Raw genomic sequence first — 22,072 nt, forward strand, 5'->3', positions numbered from 1 at the left:
GAATTCTTTTTTGGGTGGGTAGTCTTCAATGGGAAGGGGGGTTAACACAACCAAAGTATAAAAAGGTAGCATCTAATGGGGAGAGATCCTCTACTTGAATTTGATCTATAGAGCAATGGGTGCCCAAACTTGGGCAACTTAGGTTGCCTGCCTAAGAAATCTCTTACGATGGGTAGGACATGGGAGTTGACTCAACTTTTGGAATCACCCAAATTTTTATTTTGTGTAAAAGTGGTTGCACCCATCCACCCCAATGGAGCATCCTGATTGGTTCCACCCATTAATGATGGGTTGCCCACAGTCCATGGTGTGTGAAGGGCAGTTTTTTTTTTTTTTGGGCTTGCCCTTGATGGGTAGGTGTTTTGCTCAGTTTACAAAAGGGAAAATTAGGAATTATTTTATTTTTATTTGATTTTTTATGATTGGGCTAAGTTGCACTTGCTATTTGTATCCCTTGGAATCCATCTCTCTCTCTCTCTCTCTCTCTCTCTCTCTCTCCTCCTTTTTCTTCATCTCTCTCTCTGTCTCTCCGCTTTCAATTCGCCCCCTTTTCCGTGCAACATCTTGGGGAGGTCACATGAATGAAATTCATCTTACTGAAATTGAAAGTGTCCCCATACAAGGTAGGCCAAAGATAAAACCAGCACATACACCCCCACACGTTTTTAGCCTTGGTCTAAACGGTCATTCTATAGAATCGCTAGGAAGTGCTTGGTAGCATGACATTTGAATCCATTTGATGACTCACAATAGCACGATCGAATAGCGAACGAAACCTATTTCTGTATCGGAGGAAAGAGAAAGAGCTCCTTGTTGTGAGTGGAAGTATGCAGCCATAGTAGAATTATCGTTATCGCTGGTACGGGTTTCCCCCTCCATTCTGTGAATGGTTTTTGGTTGCTTTTCTGACGCGCTAAGCGTGGGTAGTGGTATGAAGTATGTAGTTTCAATTTACAGTGAAGCGACACACGTGATATTACGTGACGCCATTAATTTGCAACGGAGACCTAACATCAAGATTGCAAGTGGAGCTGTATAGGGTACCTATGAACAACACGTACACCGTGTATTTATACGTATCTTGGTGCCTGATGAAGTGCTCTTTGTGAAATGCCATTTTGGCGCTATGTGGCTGCATCGACGCCACTCGAGTCCTCTAGATGTATACCTATTATTTTGGGGGGAGTTCGTCAATGGACATGCCCGGGAAAGGAACCATCTAAATGTATACATATTATTGTGGGGGGAGTCCATGGACATGCCCGGGAAAGGAACCATCTAGTGGCCCGCACATTCCAACATCCCTTATCTTCATCAGCTGCAAGTTCCATAGATGATGAGACAGACATCCACTGTGGTCTGTGTCTGCTTACATTGTTGTGGTCATACTGTCGAACCTTGTCAAGCTATGTGACGTGTGTGCGTGTGAGAGAGAGAGAGAGAGAGAGAGAGAGAGAGAGAGAGCGAGAGCCATTCTCATTCGGATGTGTACAAAGTTCTTTGGAAAGTCATAGCTATTTGATGTATCATCGTTGCACTATCAGATGGCAACATGTGGGTTTTTGAATGAACAATACTTTTTGATTTATTGGATTTGCCAAATTTGATTACAGCTATAGTTTGTTTGGCTGGTTAGAACAAAAATCAAGTTGCCTAGTTTTACTTGCATGGGTGTTACATTGACATCTTGTAGGCTCTCTTTCTTTTATGAGAATTCACTTGGGAAAATTCCCTTGCTTGGTTTGGTAGACTAGGTAATGGTGATAGCACTACAAACACAACAAGGTCAAAGACTTGAAACATAATCTAATCAGCGGTGGTGAAGATGTGAAAGGAAAGATCTCAATAGACTCGATGTATTATTTCATACTTTCTGACCTCATTGAGCATCTCTTTGTGAAGTAACTTCATCATTTTGTGAAGCTCACGAGCAAAGCATGGATACTTTTATTGGAAGGGGTCTTATTGTGGAGCTCATGGACCTTTCACTTTGGGAGGAGAGTGAAGAGTGGAGGATGAAGCTAGGATTCTCTACCTATTAAAAGAGATGTATGATTGGAAGATATAAAACAGCGAGTGTTATAGGCATACCTAGATCAGATACTCCAAAGAGTAGCTGACCTGTGTCGATGAAGCTGACTTTCCATTTCAACCAGCGTTCAAGTCTCATGTCAATTGTGAGCTCATGGTGTCAGAATTTCAAGTGCTGAAGCATGCACCTGTGCACAGTGGATAACAAAAACCAATTTTCCAATACACACTCAACAATAAATCTGAACCTACAAACTGTAAATAAATAAATAAATATAAATAAATAAATAAATAAATATAAATATATATATATAGAGAGAGAGAGAGATAGAGAGAGAGAGCAGCTCAGGTACTTCAAAAAATACTCAGTTTATATAACCACAAGAGTGGCAGAAATGCTTCAGGAAGAAGCAAACATCCAGCAGATTGCTGGACAAGAGACAGTCAGATTGATGTATGTAAGCCAAGGAAGACAGTGAGACACCCTATTTCTGTTCCTGCTTGCCTTCTAGGAAGGGCTTCGGTGGGATAAGAAATAGGAGCTGACTGCTCTCCTTTAAATAGAACCTGCCCTGACCAGTCCGACCTGGTGAGTAAATACCCCGACTAGGCCGACCCTGGTCTGTAAATACCCCTACCTGGCAGCAGGTCTGCCGACCTTTTGCCGAGCTCTTTTGCTGACCTGCTTGCTTCTCCAGGCCTATAGCTAGGGGCACTCCTTGCTGCTGCTGTCCTGCAGGGTCATGGGGATCTAGGCTGGTGTCCGTACATCAGCCTGATTTGGGTGGCTGAATGCTTAGCACAATCGCCACCACGAAAAGGCCTGCCCCAAAGACACATCTCCACAAGGGTATCATGAATGTGATCAGGATAGTTGGTGATGGCAAGCCTCCCATCTACTCAACCAAAGAGCGCACATCCTCTGTTGCACACTCCTCGTTTTCACCTAAATATGGTACACGTGCGCGCGCGCACACACACACACATACACATATATATGCTGTGACTCTGACTTTGCTGCAGCAAGAGAACTTGCTGCTGCATAGTCTGCATCTAGTGGAGCAACTTTTGCTGCACCTGAGCATTGATCTGGACAACCTGCACCTGAGGTGGTGCAGAAGTTTGAGGAGTATCGAAGGGCTGTGCTTACTCTCCAGGATTCATATTGATTTTTATAAGCTATTGCAAGCAAGAAACATCAAATAAACAAATAATTATGCAACGACAAATTTACAAAATCATACATACGAGAATTCACAATAAAAAATTGACAAAATCCAAGGTAAAAAGATCATGCATGAAATGATTGCATGTGTGTGTGACACATGCTTCTCCAATCATGCAAAGTGGCATGTTCCTGGACTCATCTAGGTATATAACTTCTGCTGTATTAGTGGACATGCAAATTTTACCTTGTGAAGTTTTCGTCCATGTTGTGGCTTGCTGGTTTTGCACTAATTCTTTCTATCTTAAGTGGTGCATTGCCCTATCAGCTAGATTTAGATCCTTTAGTGCTAGCCTTCGTCATGGCTGAGTCTCCCCTTCACCTCCGGATTGCTGACAAAAACTCAGTACGAAGACTTTGTATAAATGGATGCTCAAGTATGTGTGGGTGTGTGGATTTGTATGTGTGAGAGCATATGTTTATACTATGGTCTACACCCACTGTTGGGCGCTGATGACGTCAGTGGGAATGTCATAGTAGCTGGTTCCTACTATGCATGATGGAGTTTATGGTTTTCAACCTTATGAGTGACTATCATGAGTTTGAAACTGCACTATGTTGTGTTTTTAGAGGATGAGTTTGGGCATGTTCTTGGACTCATCTAGGTATATACATGAAGATTTTCACACGAGAGAGGATGAAAAGAGGAGAGTAGAGGGCTACTGTTGCTTCACGAGAGAGGATGAAACTAACTTTTTGAATAAGGGATACCAAAGGTTAGGCAAGAGCAATTTGCAGAGAGTAGAGGGCTATTGTTGCTTCATGAGAGAGAGGATGAAGCTAACTTTTTGAATAAGGGATACCAAAGGTTAGGCAAGACCAATTTGCAGAGGGCAAAAGCTTGACTAGAAGTTGTCAAAAGCAAGTAGGCTTGGTCAAGGATTAGGAGTTGTAGTACACAAGAGTAGTACACAAGCTAAGAGACCAGACAAAATAGCTAGCCGCTGAAATAGGCAAGGTTTGAATTCGAAAGAGGTGGCCAGCAGTTTTGGAAAGCACACATAGGGGTTGCATGTATACAAAGAGGGCTTTGGCACATGTAGGATAAGGTGGCATGCAAACCACGGAAGTATAGGGGCAGTCTTTATGAGTTGAAGTCCTCAAAAAGTACTCCTAGAGGTACTTGTAGAACTTGTGTTAGGTGTTAGAAAAGGAAAGTTAAAGTACTAATTCTTATGGATGGTTTAGAGCATGCATGTAACTGCATGGAACGTTGCATGCACACATGCAGGTCACAAGTGCTCCGTGCACACATGCATAGAGCCATCAAATTTTTACATTCTTCTGTCAAGAAGCACCCTTTCATTGATCTTTTGGTCATTCGCTTTCTCAGATGCTTCCTTTGGCGTAGTGGTCTCTTTCGGTTCCTTGAACTTGAGTCATCCCCTTATCTTCGCATATTTTTTAATACCATCGCCTTGAGCACCTTGTCCTTCGATTCTTGCACAGCCATGGTCCCGCTCGCCGGCATAGCCTACATAAATAGCAAGTGTCTGGAAATGTATTGAATTTGACTTCGACAAAGAGCTCCCACCCATTTGTTTTTTTTTTTTGAAAAAAAGGGTGTTAATATTATATATTGTTCAGAAGATATACATTCATGTCCAAAAATAGAGTCTTAAAAGCAGTAATGCTTATACAGAGTGTGACAACAAGGTAAGTAGCAACAAGAAAAGAGATCATTCTGAGTCTGACTCAGACTTGTAGTAGATGGTTCCTTTGAACTGGCATTCTTCATTGAACGACTAGAGGTGCTCTTGTTCATGATCGTGTATCTCCGAAAAGAACCGTTGCAGGTCACTCAGAGATTCGGGAGGCTTGCTATCCATTTAGTAAAAAATGTTATGCATTAGTAACATTCAGGTTTAACTGATAATCATTTTTGGAAATCCAAATAAACCACAAGGCGTGTGCCCGAGCAAGTGCATAGTGGGAGTGTTTGACTTTTGCTGCATCCCCAAACAGTATGGCTTTCCAATTCATTGGCTCTCCTAGCTGCATCTGCACCATTTTCTAGACTTTTCTAGCGGATGGGCATGCCATGAATAGATGGAAGACATCTTCTTGGGACCCTGGACAGCGTCGACATATGCCATCCCCTTTTCCAATCCTCAGCCCCCTTACGTTGGTTCACACTGCTTTATGCATGATAAGCCAAAGTAGTGTTGACATCTTCTCGAGGATAGATTTTGACCAAATGTAAAAAAACCTCTGCTTCCAGCACTGAGCGGAGTTAGAGGTATTCCATCTAGCATTCAGGATCGGGATCATGTCTCCTATATCCTCATACGGAGTGGGCATAGGAAGCAAGTGAGGGGAAAGGATCCAACTAAACTCTAAGGCGTAGTTAAGAACCGCTTCCTCCTTCCACTGTATGTCTTCTTCCCAAAAAGCTAATATATTAGTTACAAACTGCGCATCATGATTTGTAAGCCTGAATTCCCTTCTGATTTCAAGCATAGTTTTCCATCTGTAGTTATCCTTGCGCCACAGCTGTCCCCAAGATTGTAGACCTTTGTTAGATAGTAAACAAGCTCTGAGGAAGTATTCGTTGCTTAGGATAGCATTTCTGTGAATTGAAGAGGTCCAAATGGAGTCAAAGCGCATAAAAGAGCCTTTCCCGGTAAACTTGAGCTATGCTTTGATTGACTCAAGAGCAGTCCATAGAGAATTCCTCAAGGAGCTTCCCTTTGTAGAACATGGTTCTGGGCAAAAAACTGCAGATAGGATTGGGTATCTTTTCCAACCCTTGGCTCTGACTGGTCTGACGCATTTGAACTTCCTTGCTACCAGCATCGCCCAATCAAGATCAGGACTTAGGAGAACTTTGATTATCCACGTTGAAGCAAGCTTCGCTGCCGCCTGCTTGATGTTCACTAACCCCAGGCGTCCTTTACTCTTAGGTCTAGAACAGAAGCTCCATCTGACTTTTGCAATCCTGTTTGCGCCATCCCAAAGAAAGGATCTGCACTTGGAGAGCAGTTTATCCAACCCTGTTTGACTTGGGTGCCAACAAGATAGGTAAAAAATAGTAATTGGGTACAGGCAGTGATTAAGAACCATTGGTCTCCCAGCCAAGTTGACCTGAAATCCTCTCCATTTCTCGAGTTTGGAGTTCCTTCCACTGAGTGTGCAATATCCTGTTTTGCTATGGTTGATTAGAGACTCTGATGCTGTACTGAAGGTCTCCAGACACTCCACCACTGCACGAACATCTCGAGGGGAATTCGTAGGCGTGAGATTAGTGTCGTCCGCAAATTGCTACATGACAAGCTGCTTTCCAGAAGGCAATTCAATTCCTTTGACCGCGCCATCTCGCGTTTTATCAATGAGCAACCAGCCCAAAGCATCAATGGCGATAGCATACAATAGGGGGGCAATGGGGCAGCCTTGTCTAATAGATCTCTTCAAAGGGAAGGGTGAGGACATCTCAGCATTGATGCACACCTTGGCTGAGGCATTTGAAAGTAGAAGTTTGACAGAAGAAATGAAATTTGGGCCAAGTCCTATGTCTCTCATAGATTGGTTTAAGAATTCCCAATCAAGCCTGTCATAGGCTTTATCGAAATCTACTTTGATAAAGCAAATATCTTGTCTGGACTTCCTAGCATGTTCACAGCCCTCCCAGATGTTGACAATAGCCTCCAAAAGGTGCCTTCCTTTTATAAATCCCTTCTGTTTTTGCAAGATCCATCTATCCATCTTGTACTGAATCCTGAGGGCCAATGCTTTGGTGAAGATTTTGTAGATGCAGTTGAGCATGGTGAGAGGTCTCCAATTTTTTAACGCATCCTTCTTGCCTTCTTTGGGAATCAGTTTGATTTCATATGCTCAGGAAGAGACGAGGTAGATGTACTTTCCAGCCAAACCTCAAGGAGCCTAGGGCCAACCCAATCCCAAAAAGATTTGTAGAACTCAATAGGTAGACTGTCTTCTCCGGGGTTTTGCCGTTCTTCATGTCTAGAACAGCTTCTTTGAGTTCCTTCAGAGAAAGCGGGGCCTCCAAACTCTACAGATCTAGACCAATGACTACTCCTTGTCTGGCAGCATGGCATCTGATTCTCGCCCGTACCACTTTGTCATTTGACTTGTCTGGCAGCATGGCATCTGATTCTCGCCCGTACCACTTTGTCATTTGACCGCATAGTGTTGGACAGAAGGTTCTTAAAATGGCTGCAAACAAAATCATTATTTTCAGTGTCTGACTGTGCCCATCTGTTTTCACTGACTTCAAGAAAGGGGATTTCCTCAGCTGCTCTTTTCCTGTGAATGATCTTGAAAGTTTCTTTGGTTGGTCTATCCAATTTGCCTACCCACCATCTTCTGGTATACAGTCTAGCTGACGAGTATTTTATGTGAGCTCGAAAAGTTTCGGTGGTTCCCTATGTTTGTACCAAAGGTTACATGCTTTTGGCAATCCCTTGACCTTCCATCTCCTCCCCTTGCAAAGCCTCTTGTCTTTCCACCTCCGTTTGTCTATTTACCTCCTCCTTAAAGTCATCAAACTCCTTCTGACACTGGTGACTCTTCTCCTCCACCTCTCTCGTCAACGTGGGGAGATAGACCACTGGAGTGACGATAGCATTTGTCAGACAATAGGCCGATTGCTGAGGGATGGAACTGGACAAGGCCGATTGCCAGCAACGATCTATCACTAGCTTTCTTCCTTGACGCGTCACTAGATCTCAAGCCACTGTAAGACGAGCTCCTCTTGTCTCTCCTCTATCGTCTGGTGACGTTTGTCTCACAGATTGCAGACACAGGTCCCACCACTTGGATGGGCAGCTGACCGTTTGGTAGGTGGCCACATAGTTCCTAGTAACACTGTTTCAAGAGGCCGAAAGAGTACAGTGTTTCCGAACGATTTTTGAAACACAGAACGGCGTTTCGGATAGACTCTTTTTCTTCCCTTAATTTTTGTTGTGCAGTGCTTGATGGACCATTTTTCTATGTTGGCGAATTGTGACTTTTGCACCCGCCGTCTTTGCTTTGCTTCTTGCCCGCTCTCCTTCGCTTCTTCCTCCTCTACTTGTCCTTTTCCTTCATCTGCACCACTTCAGGCTTCTCCCATGTATTTTTTCCTTCACCTGCATCAAGCTTGGAAGCTGGTCCTTTTTCTTCTCTTGAATCCTTCCAAGCTCCTCTACTTCCTGAATCCTCTATTAGCGATCTTCCCATTCCTCGGCCTTGCTACGCTTTCCCTCGTTGAGCTTGATAAAGGATGTATCTTTCAAGCTTTTGTGACGCTTTCCTTAATGATATATTTATGTATAATATATAATCGATATACATTATTAACCCAAAAAACCAAAACTCCGTTTCCACTGTTTCTTTTGGTGGCCGAAACTCCGAAACACCGTTCTTGGCGTGCTCCATATGATGTTTCCGAAACTCTTGGAACGAACAGTGGCCAGGGGATTCCTCCTTGGCGTCTCCCCTTTTGGGTTTCTCTCATAGCTATAGCACGATGTATTACATTTTTCTCATCACATGCATCAGCCTTCCGTTTAGTGGCCCCATCCTTAGCTTTCATTGTATTTGGTTTTTTTAAAGTCTCATCGGCCTTTTGGTCTTTCATAGATGTTTAATAAACTTTCTTTCTTTATTTCATTTTTTCAATATATGCACGGGTACCTTTTCAATGCATGCAAATCTACTTCATGTATCCTTCAGAGTACATGGAAACAGATCAATTTGGTCCTTGTCAGTCATGACGCCGTTCATTGTGCAAACGAATTTAAGGAGAGCAATTCTCATCTTGTTCATCATGTCAAATGTGATCTAGCATTTGAATTGAGATGGAGGCCAAAAGGAGAGGCGAGGAAGAGGAATAAGATAAGAACACAACAAAAAGGAGCAAAATTGAAAGCAAAAAGGAAAAAGCAAAGCAATGAAAATAAAAGGCAAAAATGAAAAATGAAGCGAACAAAGACCATTGGGGAAGAAATACAAAAAACAGGACTGTGATCTCTTTTGAGGGGACGGGCAGTTTTTGTAGGGGTTACGCAACCATAGAAAGGTGCACCTGTGTGGACTGCATGCTGGAAATTGCAAATGGTGAGAGGACCTCAGGAAAGGAACAAAAGCTCAGACTGAGTGCAGCTTAGAAGAAAGAATGGTAGGAGATGAGAGTGAGTGAGGGGAAAGAAGAAAAGGAGGCACAGGGAGAGAGTGAGAGACGTGAGAATATGGGAGAGCAGGGAAAGAGGGAGCAGGTTGCAATGAAGGGGGGGAAGGATCTCTTGAACTGATTCTCACATCTCATGTTTGTACAAACTGTGAGCATTTCCCTGCTCTGTCTAAGCATTTTTTTTGTGGCCTTGCTAATGGTGTGGCTTTTTAACAATGTAGTCCAATGATCAAATACAAGGCATGGAAGAACAGAAGCAAGCAGTGAAATCGTTGCCAGATAAAGATACATGTACAGACGAGGAAGTAAAGGAGCATTTTCGAGGGCCTGACACTTCATCTCTGACAGCTTTTCTCCTATCATTGTTTTCACGCTCTGAATCTGGTCTGCAGTGTTTTAATGATCCTAGCACTTCGGATCTTCATAATGTCAGTGAGCAGCCTATGTCTTCAACTGCATGGCTTCTGGATAGGAAAAGTGAAAGACGAGTTAGGGATTCTGCTGCCCAAGGTTTTCTTTTGCAACAAGGACGCTACACTGCTCATTGTATGAATTTCGCATGTGCATGTGAGCCTGAGAATGATGAAAGTGAATGGCAGCTTATAACAGACAATGACCTTCAGGACTCAGGGAATGGTCCTTTTTCTGGTTTACAGAAGCAGGACATTGTACTTCCAGATACTTCTGACACATCTGTAATTTTGCCAGAAAGTATCCGAAGTTCACTCTATTTGAATCTTCCAACACTCGTTCGGGGACGTGAATGGGTTCTTCTTTACAGGTACAAGTCGAATCCCGATGCTTGTCTAACTTTGAAAGATGGGTTATATCTTTTTTTCTCGTTTCTGATGATATGTTGTGATGACCAGTACCTGGAAGCACGGGATATCCCTGCTTACCCTTTATCGGCGCAGCAGTTATCTCTCTGGTCCATGCTTATTGGTGAGTCCAATTGTCACGATAATAATCGGTTCTGGAGTGATTTGGTTTTTCACCTTCTGGGTTTGACATGGCCATTTCCCAGACTTGCAATTCCTTTCAACAAAGTCTGTGCTTTATTTAGCTTGTCTCACCCTGTTCTGGTTATGAGAGTTCAGCAAGCAACCATTTATGGCGCGTCAAATCTAGATTATGTACATTATAGAAGCTAATGGACTTCTAAAATGTTTTTCTATTGAGTTTGTGCTCCACAAGTGTAGTTTTTGCATTCCACACTACTAAGATATGTGATCATGCCAAGGATATTGGGTGTGCTGTTGCTGGAGGAAACCATAACAGACATGATAACAGTGTGGCACGTGCTTGTAAGGCAAATGAGGTGTCTCCTCAGCTCTCAATGTTTCTGACGTGTTGAAGCAAGGCCATGTCAAAAGTCATTCTAATGTGTTGTCCTGCTCCAAATAGGAAGATCTTTCTCCTTGTATCAGGTTGATTTCCTTACGTTCAGATAATGAAGATGCCTTACTGCCTCTATTGCATGTAACATTTATGCAAGGCCCTTTTTTATTATTCCAAGACAAGGACAACTCAATGACCACAGCATATGTGGGTTGACGGTTTTGAGCAGCCTTGCTATGAATGACTTCTGATAGTATTCATTAAAACTGAACCTGGTTTCCCCTTTCCTTTTTTATATTGGTGTAGATCATGAATACTTGCCATGGTCATATCTTTAAAACATGCAAAGTAAAATCATACATCAACCAGGAAGAGGTGAGCTCGAATCGCAGGGACTTAGAAGACAATGCGCATGAGTTTGAATCTTTGGAAATGTACAAGGCAAGGCTTGCTGTCAAATGCCATGTACAGGCCAAGGGAGTCAATTATGGGGAGACATTTGCTCCTACAGCAGGGGTGAATACCATACATGCGGTCATGGCTTTGGCTACCCACCATCAGTGGCCAATCTTTCAGATGGACATGAAGTTTGCCTTCCTAAATGGGGAGCTTTAAGAGGAAGTTTATGTTGAGGAGCTAGAGGGCTTCCACCATCGAAGAGAAGGAAAGAAGGTATACAGAGTTCGTAGGGCACTTTACAGACTGAAACAGTCTAGAAAAGGGGTAGGGGATTGAGGAGAAGAAGGGAGAGAGAGGAAGGGAGAGAAGGGAGGAGGAAGGGGTAGGAGAGAGAGGAAGAGATGGGAAGGAAGGAGAGAGAGAGAGAGAGAGAGAGAGAGAGAGAGAGAGAGAGAGAGAGGACGGGGAGAGAGAGTAGGCTGCAAGTAGGAGGAAGGAGGAGGGAGAGTCGATAGATTATATAGATGTCACGTCAAAAGTGTGTACAATGGAAGTGAGGTGGGCTTATATAGTCCCTCCCTCAGGTGGGCTTATATAGTCCCTCCCTCAAAATTACAATGGTGGCTGGAACAAAGGCTTCTTGCAGCCACAGAAAGGTCATGCATACCACCCGGCTCAAAATGGAAAAGTAAGATATGTCTTGTTCCCATAAGCTCTAGCACCACCGGGGTCATGTAAGTGTTGATCCCACCTAGCATGCTCATCATGAAGAAGCTCCAAAATCACATAGAGATTGGCTGTCCCCAAGGCAGTTATTTTGCGGACCTCTCTGTGCCATGCTGTCCACTTTTCCCCACGACAGAAGCATCCATTTGTTTTGCCATTTACCTTGCAAGGCAGCTTTGATGAGCTGTTGTTGCGTTGCATTTTGGTCTGTGCTCGCCTGCCCAAATGCTAAGAACTGAAAATCATTCTCATTATAGCTGCTGTATTTAGGCTCCAATGGCTCCAAAAGCACTCCATCATAAAGATTCTTGCCCATTTGATGTAATCTGAAATATCCTTCCAAAGCTGAGAGCCATTCTTCCTGGTTATTAGGATTCTTGGTTTCTCCTTTGAATTTGTGGTCCATCGAAATATCTTTTAAGTGTCTACCACACACTTGTCCAACCCGGCCCCTACCATAATGTAAGAAAGACAAGTCCTCCCTGATCACAAATGGTAGGCCCTACATAGGCATGGTGCTGATTTGACCAGGCAACATCAATGTCCCACTTGGCCCACAAACTCATGTGCGTATTGGGCATAAGACCGCCTCAAATGCAGCCTGGACAGATTTGTGTGGAAGGATGCCACAGGACATATTCTCACCCCCGCTGTCAGTGTAGAGAGTCAAGAGTTTGTTCCCACTTTCATTATCAGCCATGGCAAGAAAGTGCTTGAAACAAGAGAGACATCTGGCCTTCATGCCATAAACCCTAGTGAATCTAGTGAAGTCATTCACAAAAGTGGAGAAGTATAAGTCACCCCCAAGTGATGCTGTCCGCATCGGCTCGCATACATCACTACACACGAGATGCAACTTCCTGGATGCACCAACGGCCCCATCTTTGGGAAATGAGAACCGATGCATTTTGCACGATAAGCAGCCCTCATAGACATGTTGGGTTGGTGCATACATGGGTGGGAGGTCTACCACTATATCCTTTGAATGCATTTTTACCACACTTTTGTAATTCAGATGCCCCAATCTCTCATGCCACAAATGTGAATCTGATGGTGTGTAATAAAGCTGTTCCTTATGCTAATTGTATGCACGTGTGAATTCTTGTGTGTCTCATTGCTCGAAATGTGATGGGGAGGCTCGGAAGAAGGGTCTATGAACTAGGCTAGCTCCCTGTAGGATGGTTGCAATATGATAGATATGGTTGAAAAATGTTGATGTAGAAGTTTCAGAGAAAGGCCGACGAGGAGGCTTCGAAACGGAGCCCAAATGGCCCAAATGGGGTTGAGAAAGGCTCTCAAAAGAGGCTGGAAAAGCTCTCTTTCTCATCCACTTTTTTTTTCGTTTGGGGGGGGGGGGGTTAAAGGGGTCCTAAGTTGCTTGGGAGTCTTAGGACACTACCTTCTAGGACAATTAGTACGTTGAGTTAATCTAACTTAACGAGATCTACTACCTAACCTAATCTAATCTTAGGTGTTAACTTGACCAGCTAGCTAATCCTAAATGATACGCTAACCTAACTAGAATTAACTAGTTAATCCAAGCTAAAACCAACCTAGCCTAAGGTTTGGAAGATAGAAGGCAATGGAATGGTGGTGGCGATGGCGATGGTGGGCAAGAAATTAGCGCGGGTAAGGGGCGTTGGCGAAAATCAGAGATACACGGCGGCTGACGACGAGGGGGGGACCGAACCATGGCGGGGAGCAATGCACGCCGTTGATAGATGCAGGTCGTCTACTTCTGGTCGATGGACTTCTTTAGTCACAATCAAGGCAAGCAAAGTTGTTGGTGCTCAACTCAGCGCTAAAGGTCTAATTTGCCCTCAGCCACCACTCAGTCGACACCTAGTGTGGATATCCGTTGATGGAGGGCTCGAGGATCAAAGATTGTGGAGACAAAAAATGGTTCGACGTAGAAAAGTCTCTGCTTCAGCTCTGATATTGGAGAGAGCTATTGGAGCTACTTGTAGACCTGCGTTAGGGGGTGTGCATGCGTGCGTTGGTTGGAAGTTGTGGACACTAGTGATTTTTGATGGGATATCTCAAGGTGTATGCCCCAGGCACACCTTGGGTTCTATGTGTGTGTGCTAGAGGCACAGTTAGGTGCCCATAAGCACTGTTAGGTGGTGGTAGATGCCACATAGGATGATTGAGAGATCCTAGGAGCTGATTGAGGAGATGATTGTGGAGCTTGGTGGCTCATGTAGAGGTGCCTACATATGGACCTCACCTTTCTTCATTCCATAAGCAAGCAAGCATTCTCTCATTTTGTGTTCAGCTTCATGCCTTCCTTTCACTTCTTCAACATGGTATCAGAGCACTATGATCCTCCTTGAGCCCATTTATGCCATGTCATCTTCTTCTTCTTCTTCACCTTCCTCTCCATTTTGTCCCTTTCTACCCAAACACTTGGAGGGCTGAGTTCTCTACCTACAAGCAACCATTCCCAGGGTCCTTCTGGCTGGAGAGACCCTTCATATGGGCGGCCTTCCACGTCAGAGGAATTAGACAACAGTGCCCACAAAACCACGCAACAGTCACCTTCTTCCTGACGCTATTTCGTGCAATACGGCTTGCTGGAGCAGCCATTCCGAAATTCCTCTGAGCCACGCTTGCACAACAGCATGAGCTAGCCCCTGTCCAGATTTGAAGTGAAATGGTCCACCAGGGAGGGAGAAACAGACGAAAAACCAGTCAATATTCAAGCTGCTGGCTATGGCGACGTGACGCGGCATTTCGCCTCTCTTCTTCAGTGGCTCTTCTCTGGTATACCAGCTTTATTTCTACCTAGAAAGCCCTCTTTTCTTTGCTTTGAAGAGTGAGATACAATCCCTCCAAGATCAGGCCTCTGTTTTGGACAGTTTTGACAATGTTGTGAGTTTGGTGCTACATTAGATGCTACTTTAGCATTTCTGATGTTTTAAAGTGTTGAATAGCATCAGTACAACTGTGGCTACAACTTCCCTTTAGGTTGCTCTATCTGGATTTGCTTGGAATACTTTCATTTAGCCACCTCTATGAAGCATGCAAGTTGAAGTATCATTTCCATTATGATTTTTAGTATGGAATTTAGTTACAAGTCTTTGCTACACTAAATGCTTGTACTTTGAAGCTTTTCAACTCTTTCTAGCCTTGTAAGAGAGTAGACACTGCCCATTTTGGGTTAGACCCTCTCATGGCTACCTTCTTGAATATGGATAAGTTCAATGGTAAAGGCTTTCACACATGGCAGATGAAGGTTAAGTTTGCATTGATAAGGGAAAACCTCTGGGAGCTTGTCAAACCTGCTTCAACTTCTTCTTCAACAGCCTCTAATGCTGGAGAATCCTTAGCTCCTACACGCCCGGCACGAGATCCTGCTAGAGAGGAGAAAGCCTATGGCATTATTGCTCTTGGCTTAGGAGATGACTATATTCATCACATTTCTGATTTGGAGTCTCCTTCTGAAGCTTGGCAGAGGCTTGATATTATTTTTGGTGCTAGCTCTCACATCTCAAAATTATCACTTAAGATTGCTTTCTTTGAATTGAAGATGGCTAGTGGCACTCCCTTGGCTGCCCATGTCAATCACATGCGGAGTCTCATGACTCAACTTGCTTCTATCAACTCTCTAATCACTATAGATGATGCAATGGCAGTATTGCTCAAAAGTATGCCTGAAGATTATGATCATGTTGCGGAGAGGCAATGACACAGCCTATGCCATAAAAACTCAAATGGGCAAGTTTCAACCTTGCAAACATTGTGGGAAGACTAATCACCTCTCAAAAGATTGCTTCAAGATCAATCCTTGCAAATATTGTGGCAAAAACAATCACCATGAAAAGTTTTGTAAAGCCAAAAAGGACAACTACAAAACGAGAAACTGCCAATTTACTTTCAGTTGATGTGCCTCCACAAGATGAGGCCTCCTATGATGATTATGCTTTTTGAACCATCTCCATATATGCTCCAGATCTCTCTTTTATGTTGAGTCAAGGTACTCTGCCTGGATAGTCCTCCAAAATGAATGGAATAAACTATTGTGTTCTTTGTAAACACCTGTGGTCACCATATGATGTAGGCCATGTGTATGTGTTTTGCTCCATGGTACCTCCTGCAGACATTGTGTGCATGTACATGCAAGGGAGATAACCATTGGAAGGTCTTATGTATCCCTTTGTTTACTTCACACCCTTGGGAACCCTTGCTAGCATGAGATCCTAGCCATAGATTTATCCTTGACCACCATGAGATGGCTTGAGACACTATGTGACTAGATGTATCCTTGACATAGCCTGAGGCATTCCCTTGAGGGGGGGTTTGATGGGATATCTCAAGGTGTATGCCCCAGGCACACCTTGGGTTCTATGTGTGTGTGCTAGAGGCACAGTTAGGTGCCCATAAGCACTGTTAGGTGGTGGTAGATGCCACATAGGATGATTGAGAGATTCTAGGAGCTGATTGAGGAGATGATTGTGGAGCTTGGTGGCTCATGTAGAGGTGCCTACATATGGACCTCACCTTTCTTCATTCCATAAGCAAGCAAGCATTCTCTCATTTTGTGTTCAGCTTCATGCTTTCCTTTCACTTCTTCAACAATTTCCAGCTACCACTTTGGGAGAAGTGTCGTTGGAAATAAAGTCTTACGCATCATTTTGGGTTGCTAGTTCATCAGAACGACTGATTGTAAGATTGGCAGCGATGGAGCAACGCTGAAAAGTCTCGCGTGAGGATCTTCTGACATGGCTTATCAAGCATTGATACGTTTTCTGCAGTTGGCTGGTGCTCTCCCTCGTTGCGTGATCCTCGGCGTTGATTAGGATGAAGTGAAAGGGGAAAGCAATGGTGCCAGGTCGGAGCTCTGATAGCAATGTAGAACAGGGGGTAGGGGAAGATTAGAGGGCAAAGCATAGTTGAGGCAAGGGGAGTTGGTAGATCAACTCCACGTGGAGCTGCATGGAGGAATCTAAGTGTGGTCTTGCTATGACCTCGGCTCCCTTTGATGGCACGCTTGTGATCAGCTGCTGTAGTTTCTTCGTGATGGCCAGATCGTGATGAGCTTGGCAAGGTCTACCTTCAATCCTCCTCTATATTATATGGCTTGATGTCGAGTAGAGTATGTCGAGTTTGTAGTGTGTAGGTGATAGCTCTTGATATTCTCTCGTGTTGATAATTCTCTGATAACTGTTGTCTTACGTGCATGCAATAGTTTTGTATGATCCTTGGACTATCAGTGGTATCAGAGCGAAGGTTGAGAAGATGGAGAGCAAATTTGAACATGCGGTGAAGCTGGTTGCATACAACGGCATCAACTTTCCCATATGGCTCACGCTTCGGTTGTATCTGATGGAGCAGGGATTTTGATCAATTATTTAAGGCACTGAGAAGAAGCCGATTGGCAAAAAGGCTCATGACTCTCGATGGGAGGAAAGGAATGACAAGGCTCTTGGAATTCTTGGGAGAGCGCTCGGTGGAAGGTATAGTCATCATCTCGACTTCTCCAAGATGGCATGCGAAAACTAGACAACAATTCTTTGACTTGAAGATGACAGAGGATCAAACACTTGGAGAACACCTGAATCAAATGCGCTCCATTCTTCTACAACTCACTGATCTTGGTGTACGTATGGAAGATGATGACTCTAAAGCTGTACTTCTTTCCATCCTTACACCAGCATATGATGATCTTGTTAAAATCCTAGGAGTCAATAATGATGAAAGTCTTTCAGAGATGATCCATGCTACTAGACGAAGAGAGGCGCAAGATACTTACTGGCTGTCGATCAGGAACGTGCATTTGTAAGCAAAGTGTCGAAAGGTAAACACAAAGATGGACATAAATGTGAATATTGTGGTAAGCTTGGACACCGTGCAGAGTATTGTTTTAAAAGACAGGATGATATCACTCAGAAAAACAAAGACAAGTACAAAGAGAGTGCGAATGCAATCGAGGAGGTAGCTGAGCTTTGCATGGCAGATACCATTGATGACCAAGGATGAGCTTTTTAATCAAGCTCCATGCATGATCGATGAAGTAGAGTAGTTTTTTGTTTTATGCAAATAATGCCCTGAGTTAGTCCTATTCAATAGCATATGGACTGTCAGCATTTCGGCAATCTGCCTCAGAGGGTTCTTCTCTTGCTGTGAGAAGAGCATCTGGTTTTCTTTTCTTGCTTTGTAAAGGAAATGTTTTGGCGGTGTAGTTTGAATTCTTGTCTTGTTATGATAGGGAATATTTCGGATAGTTTATGCAGAGCCCTCTCTTTTTATGAGGGGGGTGTTGGAAGATGGGCTAACTCAAGTTAGGGCAAAGCATGGTTGAGGCAAGGGGAGTTGGTAGATCAAATCCACGTGGAGCTGCATGGCGAGTGCATGGAGGAATCATAGTGTGGTCTTGCTGTGACCTCAGCTCCCTCTAATGGCGCGTTTATGATCAGCTGCTGCAGTTTCTCCGTGATGGCCGGATCGTGATGAGCTTGGCGACGTCTATCTTCAATCCTCCTCTATATGATATGGCTCGATGTCGAGTTTGTAGTGTGTAGGTGATAGCTCTAATGTAATACTCCAACAAGCTCTATAGAGCTGAGGAGGTTGTCATGTTGCAGTTTGAATAAAGTGATCATGCTTTCTAGTTCATTTGATACTCTCTCGTGTTGATAATTCTCTGATATCTGTTGTCTTACGTGCATGCAATAGTTTTGTATGATCCTTGGGCTATCATAGAGAAGGGGGATAGAAGAGCGGAAGGGAGAGAGGATGAGGGGAAGCAAGAAGAAGGGGTAGGGGATATAAATATATATATATATATATATAGAGAGAGAGAGAGAGAGAGAGAGAGTAAGCTACAAGGAGGAGGGACGAGGGAGAGTAGATAGGATTAGATGTCACATCAAAAGTTAGTACAATGGGAGTGAGGTGGGCTTATATATTCCCTTCACTACTTAGACCTAACACACACTTAGGCTAGTTTTGGCATGATACCAATGTAGAAAAGGGGTAGGGGACAGATTAGATATGATGTGATATGATTGTAGTAAATTCCACTATGAGACCCTTCAGGATCTCTCGGATTGGCGATAACTATCAACTAATAGTGATCCCTTACAACCAGTGAAAGAAAATATAACAAACTTTACGTAGTGAGTACTTGTTGGGCTAGCTTGTGTGCTAGACCCTATACCTTGTTTTGATGTTCCAATACGTCTTTCAAGTAGATTCCTAGCTTTTTGACTGGCTGTACCAACAGATTTTTCAAATTGCCTTTGTTGCCTTCATATCTTTCTCTGATGTGAGTGTGGGCTCTACATCTTAGGAGTACATGCTGCTCATTTTATACCTCTCTTGTGGGGCTCTTTGGGGATCTTGGGTCTTGCCCACCTACCCCTCTCCACCTCGCGATCATGTGAACTAGTTTTAATTTTGCAGATTAAAGGTCTTTTAGATATTGATATGTCTTCCCCGAGGTATTTCTGCATTCCATAGCTGTCCATTGAGTTAATGTCCTAGCTTTAAAAATCATCTTAGTTAGCACCACTATCCATAGTACAAGGACTGCCATGCATCTAGAGGGTCTTGCCATAGCTTTTGTATCATTTTCTGCGTCACTATTTCCTTGATTTCACATGCATCTTCTGTTGGGATATGTGTGATGAAGGGCTTGCTAGGTGCATGTGTGCATCCACTAGCAGTCATATGATTGTGTGTGTGTGTGTGTAGGAGAGGCACACTTAGTGCCATAGACCATGACACAGGTGATGATGTAATGCAAAGGCCCCCACATGGGGTGGTGCCTATGATTGTGGAGTTCCTATGATTTAGAAGTTACCTCCATTGATGTAGGAGAGGTGCCACTGATTTAGGACACCCTCTCTCCATTTCTATAAAAGAGGGACTTCCCTCTCAAATCAATAGAACACCCATTGCAACATCTTATGTGTTCTCACTGAGTTTTGCCAAAATGCATCTATTCTTCCCCACGTTCCATCATGTGGTATCAGGGCAATGATCCTCCTTGAGCCCCTAGCCCATTCTAGCTTCAATATGCCACCTCATCACCTTCTTCTCCACCCTCCGCCTTCTTCTTCATTTCTGCCCCCTTTTCCATCAGTTTTTGCTTAGCTCTATTCTCCTCCATTACACGACCATTCCCAGAGCCCTCTGAACTAACGTTTCCTCCCCCTGGGGCGCACCTTTGGGTCCAAGTGTTTCTCGACATTTTGCCTTGTTTGCCCGTGCCGACACGTTCTTTGCTCGCCGATGTTTCACGTAATTTTGCCAATAGACTCGACCATTCGTCAATTCCTCTGAGCCACGACTCCAGCAAGCATTTGAGCTCAGATTTCATTAGGAGCAAGCTCATAGTGTCACCTACCGAGGAGAAACAAGCAAAACACCAGTTGAAGAAGGCGCACTTCTCCCAGACAAAATAGTGCATAATTCTGCCTAAGCTCTATGCTGGATTTTCTTTGATATTCAAGCTTTGATTTGACTCAGAAAGCCCTATCAAAAGCGACATATTCAGTAAGATAGAGCTCGTCCAAATCTGCAACTTTCTTTGGCAGTTATTTGACAAATGTTCTTGAAATGCTGAAGTTTTGATGATACTTGACGCTTGAGATACTTGCATTGAAGCTGAACTAAAGTACATAAACTCCTCTTTTAAAGTGCAAGATCAGTTGATGATTGCTTAACAAGAACATCAAGTTCTAGTTGTTCTTTCAACGAGGATTATGTAAAGAGAGTCAAATAAAAAGAGGACTAAAATTCAAGTCTTCAACAAGAGAGTTGAGTATCTTTTGATCAGATATAGCCTTACATTGCTTGCATACTTGTCTACATGCACTATGGAAATCTCTACATGAGAACAAGTATTTAATCAAGTGAGAATACAAAGCTTGATTTGTACAAGCCTAGAGAGTGATTCAGTAGCAGAATATTACTCCTAATCTTGGAGGATCAAAGTACTATTGTATTTTCTTATGCTAAGTCCAACCAATTATACTTGTGGAGAAGGAGACTTCTTTGTAAGGGACTAGACATTGCCACATTAGTGGTAAGATCTTCCTAATATGCCTTCATCATATTGTTTCTCTAACATTGATTATGTATCTCAGAGGAAAGCATTCCAAAAGAAGCCTAGAATGAGAGTAAAGCCCTGTAATGGTGAATATTTCATCAAGGTGAACACCAAGAAAAAGATATGTGCCTTCTGTGGAGTACCCAATCATACTACGGAGTATTGCTACCTAAAAAGGTTTTCTCTACAGTTGCTCTCCAAGAGTAAAGTCCAAGATGAGGAGAGGAATGACTCCCAAGTGAATGAAGCATTTCATGTGAAGAAGAGCTGCATCAACAACAAAGAAAATCTTGCTGAAGAAAAAATGAAGAATCAAACTATGTGGTAGAAGATAAAGGCTTTGCCTTTTGAGCACTTTGTCTTTTGAACTTTATTTATCATCACTTGGTCAAATTTTTGAGATTCTCTGCCTGAAATAGTACTCTAAAAAGAATGTTATGTGTTTTGTCTTTTGTAAATCACCTCTGGTCACCATATGATGTAGGTCATGTGATAAGTGTTTACCCCCATGGTACCTCTTGCAGACATGAGAAACTAGGTCCACACAAAGGCCTAAGATTAATCCTTGTATATGCAAGGGAGAACCATTTTGGGGGGTTTATCCCATTTTTGTAAACCTTGACCCTTGGGCACCTTTGCTAGCATGAGATCCTATCCATAGATTTATCCTTGACCATCATGAGATGGCATGTGAAACTATGTAACTAGATGTATCCTTGACATAGCAAGAGGCAAACCCTTGAGGGGGGGTATGTTGGGATATGTGTGATCAAGGGCTTGCTAGGAGCATGTGTGCATCCACTAGCAGTCATATAATTGTGTGTGTGTGTGTAGGAGAGGCACACTTAGTGCCTTGACTATGACATAAGTGATGATGTATTCAGCCCATCTTTCTTCTTCATTAGATCTGAGGTTTCTTTAGTAGTGTTGTGATTTCCATCCCATGATCTTCTTTGATTGGCACACCTAGTAGGAATATGCCCTAGTAGGATTGCCAAAACTGGTTGAGATGATAGATTTACGACTTCTTTGTACTTTCTTAAATAGAAGCTTGGCAGAAAAGAAATAGCATTGGCATTTGTCAAGAGAAGTATTTCAAGACGTGTTGAAGAGATTCAATATAAGGAAGCACCAACCCCATTGGAGGTTGGGAAAAGATCAGCAACAA

At 43.3% G+C, this 22,072-nt stretch overlaps 1 protein-coding gene across 3 annotated transcripts in view; it reads left to right on the top strand.

The window, feature by feature from the left end:
- Positions 1–685: 685 nt before the first annotated feature.
- The window catches only part of LOC147883564 (uncharacterized), a 33,916-nt gene continuing 12,529 nt past the window's right edge, over positions 686–22,072 (top strand). The window contains exons 1-3 of one of the 3 annotated variants that reach the window (XM_087400064.1): positions 686–859; positions 9,608–10,167; positions 10,256–10,328. In XM_087400064.1, the coding sequence (XP_087256190.1) occupies positions 9,629–10,167; positions 10,256–10,328 (612 nt within the window). In that variant the 5' untranslated portion in view covers positions 686–859; positions 9,608–9,628. Of the gene's footprint in view, positions 860–1,004; positions 1,358–9,607; positions 10,168–10,255; positions 10,329–22,072 lie in introns of those variants that run through there. The other 2 variants (XM_087400062.1, XM_087400061.1) reach the window with 2 other exon arrangements.

The sequence above is a fragment of the Dipteris shenzhenensis genome, chromosome 28 (genome assembly GCF_047967505.1).
Source record: "Dipteris shenzhenensis isolate YYH24624 ecotype China chromosome 28, Dip_SZ_1.0, whole genome shotgun sequence".
Taxonomy (NCBI): Eukaryota; Viridiplantae; Streptophyta; class Polypodiopsida; order Gleicheniales; family Dipteridaceae; genus Dipteris; species Dipteris shenzhenensis.